This window comes from Pteropus alecto, unplaced genomic scaffold (genome assembly GCF_000325575.1).
Source record: "Pteropus alecto unplaced genomic scaffold, ASM32557v1 scaffold190, whole genome shotgun sequence".
Classification (NCBI taxonomy): domain Eukaryota; kingdom Metazoa; phylum Chordata; class Mammalia; order Chiroptera; family Pteropodidae; genus Pteropus; species Pteropus alecto.
In genome coordinates, this window is record NW_006430462.1 from 5,100,125 (window position 1) to 5,112,878 (window position 12,754).

A 12,754-nucleotide genomic window follows, 5' to 3' on the forward strand; every position below is an offset into this window, starting at 1 on the left:
TAAAAAATAAAAAATAAGGGTTTGTAAACTGACAAGGTCCTTGCAATCTGTGAGGTCAACAAAGGGTTGCCTCGCCTAAAAAAAAAAAAAAAAATAGCCCCCACGCTCCATTTTTAAGTTCTATTCTTCTAGCTGTTTCTCCTGATGTCATTTATAAATTGAAAGTAAATATCCTTATAGGTGGTATTTCTTTCACCTGTGTTTCACCTGTGATTTGTTAGTTTTACACATTAAGTGTTGACTGTTCCATGGGAGACGATTAGTTCATGGTCTTCCATTATTATGGGGTTCTGTGGTAATTTGTTAGTGTTTATATTACATACAAATAGTTACAGCTCAACCAAGTGAAGTACTGAAACCCTTGTACATGCCATCATTTTTATCTGAGAATTAATAATTGTCATTTGCCTAATATTCCATGCACAGATCACTAATTTTTTTTTTCTGAATGCTTTAACATTTCTCATATGGCTAGCTCATTTTTTGCATACTCTTAAAACTGTCAGATTGATCTTTTTCTTGGAGACCTTCCTCTGCTCTAATCTGATTTGATGACTCTGTGCCTCCTGTACTTCGTTTTAATCCAGGGACTTCTTTTCACGTCTGTCCTGGGATTTGCTTTTTTTTTTTTTGCTAATCATTTGTGTTGGATTTGCTGTTGGCCAGATTCCCTTTAATTTTTTTCCTTATTTGCTTCCTTGGCTTTTGGAGCACATTCTCCTGAAGTTACTACTATTACTACTACTACTTGCTTTTCTTTTTTTAACAGCTTTATTGAGATATAATTCACATTATCATACAATTCTCCCATTTAAAGTGTTCAATTCAATTTTTAGTGTTTTCACATAGTTATGCAACCATCACCAAAATCAATTTTAGAACTTTTTCATCACCCAAAGAGAATGTTCGTACTCAGCTGTTAGTAGTTGCTACTCATTTCTTTTCATTCCTCTCAGCCCTTGGCAACCACGAGTTTACTTTTTGACTCTATAGATGTGCTTGTTCTAGACATTTCATATAAACTGAATCATGCAATGTGTGCTCCTTTGTGATTGGCTTCTTTCACTTAGCATAAAGTTTTCAAGGATCATCCATGTTTTAGCATGTAATAGTACCACATTTTTTTTTATGGATGAATAATATCGTTCGGGTAGACGACATTCTGTTTATCAATCCAGGAGTTGGTGGACATTTGGGCTTTCGCTTTTTGACTATTAAAAATAATGAACATTTCATGTACAAGTTTTTGTAGAGACATTTTCAGTTCTCTTGGATATACTAGGAGTGGAATTGCTGGATCAAATGGTAACCGTCTTTTTGAGGAACTGCCAGACTTATTCAAAATGGCTGCACCATTTTACATTACCACCGGCATCATATGAGGGTTTCAGTTTCTCTGTAGTCTCACCAACCTGTCTTTCTGATTATAGCCATCCTAATGGTGGTTTGGTTTGCATTTCCCTCATGGCTAATGATGTTGAGCATCTTGTGATGTCCTCTATGGAGAAATGTCTGTTAACATCCTTTGTCCATTTTTAGATTGGTTATTTGTCTTTTTATTATTGAGTTGTAGGAATTTTTATTTTTTATTTTTATTTATTATTTTTATTATTTTTTAATGTCTACAGCATCTGTGTGTAGACATTATTTCTAGGTGGTCTCCCATCCAAGTACTAACCAGGCCCGACCTTGCTTAGCTTCCGAGATCAGACGAGATTGGGCACCTTCAGGGTGGCATGGCCGTAGACTAGGAATTTTTAAAATATAATCTAGATATAAGGCCCTTAGCAGATTTGCGAATATTTTCTCCCATTCCTTGATAGAATCTTTGAGTCACAAGTGTTTTTAATTTTGACAGTATCCAATTTTTGCTGTAACTTCTTAAGTAAGGGCTGTTTTATGCTTTTTATTCTTGCTTGTTGGAAAAAGTGTTTTATCTACCCTGATATTTGGCCTTAGTGCAGGACCTCTTATCTGAGGATTTGCATTCTTTAGTTTTGAGAAATTTTCTTTCTTTCTTTTTTTTTTTGATAATTTCTTCCTCTTTCATATCTCTTTTTCTGGAATTCCTCCTAGTTGTATATCTGATCCAGGGCCTCTGATTTTCTAACCTTTTCTTTAATTTTATTTCCTTCTGTCATTCCTTCCCCTCCCCACTTCCTATTTCTGGGACATTTCTTCAACTTTATCAGCAGCATTCAACTATTTTGGATTTCCTGTTTCTTGTTATTCTTTAACCTAATGTTCTTATTTTATTCTTTGGGTATATAATATGTTCTTTTATCTCTTTGAGGATATTAGTTATAGGGTTTTCTTTTTTTCCTGTTCCCCACATTGTCTTTGTTTCTTCCAGAATTATTTCCTCCAACATTAAGGAAAATTACAAACATATAATATGTACCCAACACCCAGTTTTAAAAACTATCAGTTCATGGACTATCTTGTTTCATCTGTACCTCTCTGTCCCCACTGGATTATTTTTGTTTTTTATTTCGAAATAATTTCTTTTAAAAAAATAATCTCAAATTTACAGAAAAGTTGCAAGAATGAAACAGAATCCTCATACCTTAATCCACATTTACTACTTTTTAATTTTTTGCTCCCCCTTAAAAATTATTTGTTCCATGATGGTTCCAAAGTGGGGTTTTTCCAGCTCTACAACTTCCTCCACATTCTTAAGTGGGTCTTCTGCGTAAGGATAAGTGCTCCCTCCTCTCCCCTTTATGTCTCTCTGTTCTTTTCTTTATTATCAGCCTGGAATCGCGAATTCCCATTTCATTTAATGTGTTATAATTTATTACTGTCCTTAATTATTTTGGTGCTCAAATTTGTCATTTTACCTGTAAAATTTTCTGTGTATTCTGTGAAAGATAAGGTGTCCTTTAAAAGAACACTAATACCACTATAACAAAGAATGGTAATTTTTTTAGATTTTAAAGTTTATTTTCATATTAAAAAAATTGTGCATCCAATAATTAAAACCATTTTGATAACAACAAAATATATGTGTATATATGTATATATCCATGTATGTATATATATGCATTTAACAGCCTGCAGGATACTTTAGATGTCCCTGTTGTCCCACCCAGCTTCTGCCTTCACTAACATGCAAGTTATTTTCTTTCTCTGCCAGCCAGACAGGCAGATGGGAGAGGCAGATGTGGCCTTTGTTGTCAGTAGTTCTTTGATGTGAAAGGGGGCAGCACAGTCATTTAAGCTTGATCCAACTTCTATGCATCTCACAAAGGTTAAACAGAAGAAAATAAGTCAATGCTTGTGGAATGTACAGTGCATATTCGCAATGCGTGCCTCATTGCGATTCACCTGCTTCCTTCTCCTGTTCAATTGTTTCTTTTGAAGGCAGTGGATTTTTCTCTTGCGTTTCTGTTTTCTTCGACTTATCAAATTTCTTAATCTCAGCCATATTGGGTTTGTCAGACATGGTTGTAGAGGAAGTAGAGCAAGGCACGTGAACTAGTGAGTCCAATCTGCCTCAGTGGTGGTTGTGAAGTTAATAATTTTTTAATAACATTAAACCATTTTTAAGTTAAAATTTTCCTGTTCATTTCATGGTTTTTGTTTGACAGTTCATTTGTAGTTTGTGAAAATCAAGATCCAAAGTCAAAGTTTATATATTATATTTGGTTAATATGCATCTTAAGTCTCTTAATGTTTAAGTTTTCCCCTCTTTCATGTTGTAGTTTATTTATTGAAGGAATTGGGTCATTTGTTCTATAACATTCCCACATCATCGATTTTGCTGATTGCAAAGTCATTTTATTTGTCTCCTGTGTTTTTTTGTAAGTTGATACTTAGTTCTAGATGAGGCTTGTTAATATTTAGATTCAAGTTTTTGGCAGGAATCACAGGTGATGGTACTTCCTTTGATTCCTTTGTTTCGGTCTCTTTCTTGTTAGAGGTCATTTCCAAATGTCTTATGATTCTAGACTGTCCATTCATACTTACGTATCAGCACCTGAGAAATTTGTTAGAACCTCCATGTCTGAGCAGGTGTAGGTTTGTGAGCTTCTCTGTAGGGGCAAGCTTGCCTCTTCATTGGAGAAGGTAGGGCACAGATGTCAGAATCTGAAGGTCTGTTAATTCTTAGCTTCTACTGAGAAGACTTCCATTCCCCTGACTGGGACCTCCCAGTTTAGCTGCCAGAATTTTGGAAGCAGGATGTAGGGTGGAAGCTGTAAACCTGCCTGGCCATGTTGGGGAGGAGACCAGGGGCTCCAAATGCTTACCATACAGGCTTTCATTCAGTCCTCACATTTGGGCCTATGGCTTCAATTCTTGGAGCCTTTTCTTGTTCTTTCTAATTCTGAGCTCTTCTGGAATTCTGTTGGCCTGCTTCTCTTTGGTATCTCTGTTGGTTTTTACTTCCTCAAATCTGTTAGGTCAGTTAATTTTCTTCTTTCCACTTGTTGCAAAATTTGTAGAAATCTTTCACTTTCTATGATCGCTTCTCCCATCTCTTGTATACCCTTTATTGTTTACTGTCATCTTAGGAGGGAAATCTGTATGTTTGTTTAACTGGGAGTCAACACCTAATATTCTTTCTTTTTGGAGGGCTATCTTTTATATTTGGTTATCATTATGTGTACTCCAACTCAGAAGCAAGTTCATATTCATATCCTTACTGAGATCAAACCTATGTCCCAGTCTTTCCAGTATTTATATATCACTTGTCAGATTCCAGACATTGTTTTAGATGCTGAAGATATAATGATGAGAAAGTCAGATGCGGCTTCTGTTTTCATGGGACTTATACACAAGTGGAAAAAGCAGATATGTACAAGTAATTAGAATGTTGGCATAGAGTATATAACAAAAAGGAGTCTTTCACTAAAGATAATATCCTATAGAATCATTATAACAAGACATAAACTCATGTCTTGTTATAATGACCCATTTATTAAGGCAGTATTTATCCAAAAATCCCTATTTGAATCATCCTTCAATTAAATTTATTTACGGAAATAGTCACTAATGGTGACCTTTGTCCCTTGGAGTGTAATGCCAGAAAGACTAGTATGTAGGTTTGATCTCAGAACTATTTGTTTTGCATGGATAAACTCTTTTGTAGCTAATTCCTTGTCTGATTGTCAGTGAAATGTGTGACTTTGATTATAAGAGTGAACTTGATTATAAAGAGTGATTTCATTTTTTTAGAATGAATGTCTCATTAAGAATACATCACAGTTACCCAACACAGGACATGTTCACCCAGTTAGCTTTGCTCCACCATGAACTTACTCCTTTGTTTTATTGCTCATATTAATTTCCAAAGGCTACTGTAACAAAATACCACAAAACTGGGTGGCTTAAAACAACAGAAATTTATTGTCTCACATTTCTGGAGGCTAGAAGTCTGAAATCAATATGTCGACAGGGCCATCCTCTTTCTGAAAGCTCTGGAGGAGGATCTGGTCCATGCCTTTCACTTAGCTTCTGGTGTTGCCCACAGTCCTTGGTGTTCCTTGGCTTGTGGACACATCACTCCAATCTTTGCTTTCATTATTACATACTGTTCTTATGTCTCTACATGGCATTCTCCTCTCTGTGTATATCTGTCCCTGTGTCTCTTCTCTTTTTATAAAGATGCCAGTCATATTGGATTAAGTGCTCACCCTATTCCAGTATGACCTCATTGTAACTTACATCTTAATTACATGTGCAAAGACTGTTTCCAAATAAGGTCATATTCACAGCGTATCTTTTTGGGGAATACAATTTAACTCATAGCATTGCTATTCTTTGCAATAATGAACATTATTGGTAGGAATTATCACCAAATGAAAATGAAAATTGTACACAGTACTGTACTGCTGATCAAAAACTGCCCAAAGAATCTTATAGGTAACATTGACAACCATAAAAATTAATCTGGGAAATTTTTGGCATCTATTGATGTTCTTATGAAGGGAAGTTGAAGGTCTTAGAACATCACCTGGACAGGAAGAATGAGCCAGTCATAACTTTTTGAGTGTAGTTCACTCTCCTCTCAATTTCCTTTCTTAGAAAATAACTTCTTAAAAATGCAATTAATTTTAGATCAAAGACTTCCTATGTTCATCTAGTGTTGAATTAAGAAGGAGAGGCAGGAGACCAGGAGCTGGCATGCAGCTTTTCCAAAATGTGGCTTCTAATTTACTCTTTCTTTTATTCCCTTTTTCTTATAGTTAGAAGGGGGAAGATAAAAGACTTTGATTCTTCATGAAGAATCTGCTCACTAAGAAGTGTATATCAAGCCACTGGTTGAATGTCCATCAAAAGATTAAGCAGAGATTAAGTGGAGAATGGAGAGGAAAGTCGACTCCAGGTGAGTGATGTGGCTTGACAAAAAAGATAACTGTAATTATGGCCCATATAAAAATCTGTAAACATTTTGAGTGTGAAAATAATAAAAAATGCAATTTTTCCTAAATCATGAGTGGTGAGATAGGAAGTTTGGATAAGGATTTTCTGTTGTTGATATTTAGATTTCTCATCTAGAGTATAATACATATTTCATACCTAATGTTACAGTCAAAGACCATTTTGCATGTGTGGAAATATCATTAAAATTTTGATTTTGAGCAGTAATGAGGATGATTTTTCTGAGGTTAGAAGTTACAACATTAAGGCTGGCTGGCTACTGTATCTTTCTTCTACTTTTAATCATGGTTGCTTTCAACTTGCATTAGGGTTCTTTTGATTCCAGATAACAGAATCTAATTCTGGCTAGCCTAGGCAAAGGGAAGGAATTTACAAGACAGACCGCAGTTTACTAATAAACCTCAGACTCAGGCGTGGGTATGTGACTCTCAGCTGGCCAGTCAAGTGTATCTCACTGCCCTAGACACAGTGATTGGTTCAGGGATGGGCATTTGACCACATAGGGCTAATCAGAGGCTTTTCTCTAAAGCTGAGACAGCCATTTAAAGAGAGAGGCCTATCTAATGCAAAGGTTGCTATGACAGCAGTTGCAGTCTCCACTATGCAGAGGCAACAGGAAGCCTGTGTTGTAGGAGGTAAGCAGGTCAGCACACTCAAGAGAAGCAGCAGGACCTAATAATATTGAGACACATGTTCTAGTCCTTGAGGCTGTAGTTCAGAATTATTTCAAAGTACATAAGCTAGGGAATTATCTTTGTGTTGGATATCTTCAGTTTTATCTCTCCAGATCTAACCTCCACTTGTTGGCATCCAGGCTTCCTGTTGGTTTTGGCTAAAGAGGAGCCCTGGCAGGAGGTATGGAGAGAAGAGTGAGAGGCCAGACTATTAATTCTCTTGGCTCCTTCCTTGAAAGATACTTGGTTGGCCATGTCCCTCCACTGAAGTTCACAGTACTTTATAAGGCAGCACATTCTGTATGACTTTCCTTCTGGATTCTGGTAATTATTCCTTCCTCTTATCCCTTTGGGCCTAGAAGTTAGACTAGTTTAGCTTCTACTAGCTTCAGGTTCCTGCACTGGCCCTTGTGGTTCATTTACACCCACAGCTTCGTAAATACGCTGTCTTCAAATTATGCTGTTTTAGTATGCCAGCTGTTTTCTTTGGGACTCTTGGGGGTTTTATCATGACTGGATTTTGTCAAATGGTTTTTCTGTATCTATTGAAATCATATAGTTTTTGTCCTTTCTTCCATTAATAGGGTGTATTGCATTAATTGATTTTCAGATGTTAAACTAGCCTTGCATTCCAGTATAAAATCCCACTTGGTCATGGTGTTTGTTATATGGTTTTTATATATTAGATTTGGTTTGCTAATATTTTTTGAGGATTTTTGTGTTTATAGTCATAAGGGATATTAGTCTGTATTTTGTGTGTGTGTGCGAGAGAGAGACAGACAGACACAGACCTTTGCCTTTGATATATGAGCGTGATACTGGCCTCAAATAATGAATTTTGAAGTGTTCTTCTATTTTCTGGAAGAGTTTATAGAGTATTGATATCATTTATTTTTGAAATGTTTGATAGAATTCATCAGTAAAGCCATCTTGACCTGTGCTTTTCTTTGTAGGAAAAATTTTAAATTACTAATTCATTTTCTTTACTTGTTACAGCTCTATTCAGAATTTCTGTTCTCAAGTCAATTTTAATAATTTGTTTTTCTGGACATTGTTCATTTCATCTAAGTCATCTAATTTGTTGGATGCTTAGCTCATTGACTTTCAATCTTATTTCCTTTGAAACCCATGCATCTAATGCATTTTTCTTTAACCACAGCTATCGTTGCATTCCGTATATTGATATGTAGTGTATTTGTTGTCATTTGAACATATTCGCTAATTTTTATTATGATTTTTTTGACTTGTTTTTAGAAATGTTTCTTGATTTCCAAATATATGAAGATTTTCTAATTACCTTTAGATTTTTGATTTCTGTTTAATTACAGTGTGATCAAAGAACTTACTGTGTATGATTTCAGGCATTTGAAAAATTTTGAAACTTGCTTATGGCCCAGTGCATGATCATGTTAGTTTTTTAATTGGACAGTTTATTTCTACATATCCTTTCTTTTTTTTATAATATTTTTTCATTGATAAATACAACACAAGTATAGAAAACAGCATAAAAATGTACATCTTGGTGAATTATTATAAGGCAAACACCTCTGTAACCACCACTCATAACAAAAGATAGAACTTTGTCAGCCATTCCAGAGCCTCCTTCCAAATGTACCTGTCCGTACTCCAGAGAGTAACTGTTATCTTGATTTGAATGGTAGTTACTTTCTTACTTTTCTTTGTAGTTTTATCATCCAGCTGTGCATTCCTAAACACTTTAGTTTTGCTTGTGCAGTTTTAAACTTTTTCAAATTATAGGCTGTTTTTATTTATAATTTTCCATATTTTTCAAATTTTCTAAAATGGTCCTATGTTGCCTTTTAAAAGATAGCTTTTTTTGAGATACAGTTCACATGCTATACATTTCACTTATTTAAAGTGTACAATTCTGTGGGTTTTATAATATTCACTGAAGTTTTTTTTGTGGCAAAATATACATAACAAATTTATCATTTGAACCATTTTTAAGTGTACGATTCAGTAGCATTAATATATTCACAATGTTGTGCTACTTACCATCTGTACCTAAAACTTTTTCAGCATCCCAAACATAAACTCTATATCCATTAAACAATAACTCCTCATCTTCCCCTGGAAACCACCATTCTACTTTCTGTTCTTATGAATATGACTATTCTAGGCATCGTATGTAAGTAGAATCATAGAATATTTGGCCTTTTATGTCTGGCTTATTTCACTTAGCATAATGTCTTAAAGGTTGATCCATGTTGTAGCATGTATCAGAATTCCTTCATTTTTATAGCTATATAATATTCCATTGTATGGCTATACCACATTTTGTTTATCCATTATCAGTTAATGGATACCTGGGTCATTTCCACCTGTTGACTATTGTGAATAATGCTCTTACCTCACTTTCTATAGTTATATACTTCTGCCCTACAAATGTGTTCAAGCTTGACTTTTATTTCTTTAAACATAGTTAACTTAGTTGTTTTAAGATATACATCCCTGTGGGAGTAAGAGTATTTGGGAACTCTATTCTGCTCAATTTTGCTGTGAACCTAAAACTGCTTTAAAAATAAAATCTATTAATTAAAAATATGTATATACATATGCATACACGTACACATATATGCTTGTTTCAGTACAGATATTCTGAAGCAAAAGATCTAGAATGCGATCAGAGCATCTAGGTTTTTAACAAATTCCCTAGGTAATTCTAATATAAATCAGTCTGAGATCTTACTAGACTACTTGGAGTTCCTTCACTTCTCCGTGAACTTTTCTTCTACACTGAGTATTTCTACCCAACTCCTTCCAATTCTCTTTTTGCACCCTAATTCCTGGCTGATTTCTACTCATATTTCCAAACTCAACTGTAATATCATCTCTGGGAAGCCTCTTCTGACCACTATTCAACCCAGTATAGATTAAGTACCTATTGTGTACATTCCCACAACACCCTTTCATTGCATTTAACAGTTGGTATTCTCATTGTTTGTCATCTCCACAGACTGTAGGCACTTTTGGATGAACATTTTCAAATTCTGTCTTTCTCCTCACTTTCATTTTTCTGTGTATCTTGGTTAATCATACTCTTCTTTTGACATTAAAAAACTAATGTGTTCTGATGTTCTTAATTAAGCCAGGATCCTCCCCTGTTCTTCATGATATTTTGGCTTACTGATACTATGTTTTAAAAGTGCCTTCTGTTTTATCCATTTTATATTTCTTTAGTCCTGTCCTTTGCATCCTTCTGCCCTAATTCAGCAGATGTTTTATGAGTACCTACTATGTGCCTGGCAGTGTATTAGAGGCTGAGTATATATTAGCAAATATAAATGGTCTCTGTTGTCATGAAGCTTACAGATAGGTTAAGGGAAACAAGACGCGTAGGTAAACAAACATAGTTTCAGTCTGATCTCTTCCTTCAGGTGTTGATTTTGTTAGAATAACTTAGATTTCTGGGGCTACCTGATTTAACACCAGTGTTGATATCTTTATGGTGTTTAAACATCCAGAGCTATAAAAATAGTTCCTTTGTTGCTTATGAGGAGGAGCCCAGAGAGACTGGTGAATGGAGAGGGCAGTGGTGACAAGGATGACTTTAGGCTTGGGCTTCCAGGTCTGTTGAGTGCAGACTACGTGTCTGGTTATATAGCAGGGCTTCAAATGGGTACTGTCCCAGCATACCTTCTGTCAATGTGCTGTTTCATGGGCTTTTTAACCTTTTTATTTTAAAGGGCCTCTTTTTATTTTAAAGTGGCAAAATATCGTTATGGATTTATGGATTCCTATTTTATTCAGTGGATTTTCATCTATTGTCCCAGTGGGATGAAAGCCTTATTTATTTTCAAAAAATTTTGTTAACCTTTTATTTTGAAATAATTTCAAAGTTGCAAGAATATGACAAAGAACTATATACCTCGCTTCTCCTAGATTCTACTGTTAACATTTTACCTCATTTGTCTATCTTTCTCTCTCTCAGCATTTTCATGTCATTTGCAGGCATGTGCAGAGGGGTAAAAAATTTTTGTCACCTAGTGCACGTGTTCCCAGCTGAGATGAAACAAGGCAGTGAGTGCTCTGTCTTCCTGTTTCAGCTCTCATACTGCAAACAAGTGTCATTTTTGCAGTTTATGTAGTGCCATATTTTCACAGTTTTGTGCATTTTGTTGACGATTTTGCTGTTTAAAATGGCCCTCATGCACAGTGCTGAACTGCTGTCTAGTGCTCCTAAACTCAAGAAGGCTGTGATGTATCTTATGGAGAAAGTATGTTAGGTAAACTTTGTTCAGGCATGAGTTATAATGCTGTTGGCTGTGAGTTCAGTGTTAATGAATTATATATATTAACATGTATTGTGTATTATGTAATGAACTAATATGTATTAAATAAGATGTCTATTTTTTTTTAAGATGTCTTTAAACAGAAGTACACATGAAACAAGGTTATGTATTGATTGGTTGATGGAAATATTTTTGAAAGTTCATGGGAACCTAACCTCTATAGAGACATAATAGATATATTCACTAATTCAGTGTTTGACTTTATAGAACATAATTACTGCAAATAATGAGAATCAGTTATATCTATATCTCTATAGATATAGGTATATATGCCTGTATATCTATATCTATATTTTTGCCCTGAACCTTTTGAGAGTAAGTTGAGGCCAATTGTCCCCAAAATGTTATTTACAGCAAAAAGAAAACAATAAAATATAAGAAAAACTTCCCTTTTTATTCCTATCCTTTCTGGTCCAGGATCACATATTGCATTTTGTCATTTTTCTCTCCTTTAATTTGGAACTCTTTCTCAGTCCTTCCTTATCTCTCATGACCCAAACAGTTTTGAGGAGTTCAGACCACTTAACCTTATACAAATATTTCTCAGTTTGGGTTTGTTCAATGTTTCTTCACAGTTAAATTCAGGTTATGCATTTTTGGCAGGAATATCATAGAAGTGTTGCTATGTTCTTCTCATTGCATCAATATCAGGAGACACATTATGTTGATTTGGTCCCATTATCATTGATGTTAACTTTTATCACTTGGTTAAGATGTTGTCTGCCAGACTTCTCCACTATAAAGTAATGAATAAGTATTTTGTGGTGAGATACTTTTTGAAACCACATTAATATTGTGTTCCTTATCAAAGTAGCACCCACTTGTTTTTGCATCATTAATGACTCTTGTCTGAATCAGTTAATACTATGATGGTTCCTAAATGATACTTTTCTAATTCTCTCATTCCTTCTGAATTTGTTAGTTGGCATTCTACTGTAAAGTAGAGCTTTCCATTCTCCTGTGTGTATTTATTCATTTATTTATATCAGTATGGATTTATGGGTTCCTATTTTATTCAGTGGATTTTCATCTATTGTCCCAGATTTGACCAGTGGGAGCCCTTCCAGGCTGGCTCCTGTGTCTCCCCCCCCACCCTTGGTATCTATTTTTTATTTATTTTTATTTTCTATTATTTTTTATTGAGATATAATAGACATATAACATTAGCTTCAAGTGTACAACATGATGATTCAATGTTTGTTTATAGTGAAATGATTACCAAATAAGTCTAGTTAACATAGTCTATTACATTAGTCTACTTAACATAGTCACACAATAAGTCGTTTTATATATATATATATATATAAACATATGTGTGTGTGTGTGTGTATATATGTATTTTTTTTGCTGATTCATTGATTTTATGTTTTTAAATATTTTTAT

The 12,754-nt window shown here is 34.7% G+C and overlaps 1 protein-coding gene and 1 pseudogene across 1 annotated transcript in view; one reads left to right on the top strand and one right to left on the bottom strand.

Moving 5' to 3' along the window:
* Window positions 1-3,313: 3,313 nt before the first annotated feature.
* Window positions 3,314-3,463, bottom strand: LOC102898228 (annotated as a pseudogene).
* A 2,729-nt stretch (window positions 3,464-6,192) lies between these two features.
* Window positions 6,193-12,754, top strand: part of SFI1 (SFI1 centrin binding protein) — a 67,377-nt gene continuing 60,815 nt past the window's right edge. The window contains 2 exon segments of the mRNA XM_025047744.1: window positions 6,193-6,285; window positions 6,288-6,328. Of these exon segments, the coding sequence (XP_024903512.1) occupies window positions 6,223-6,285; window positions 6,288-6,328 (104 nt within the window). The 5' untranslated portion in view covers window positions 6,193-6,222.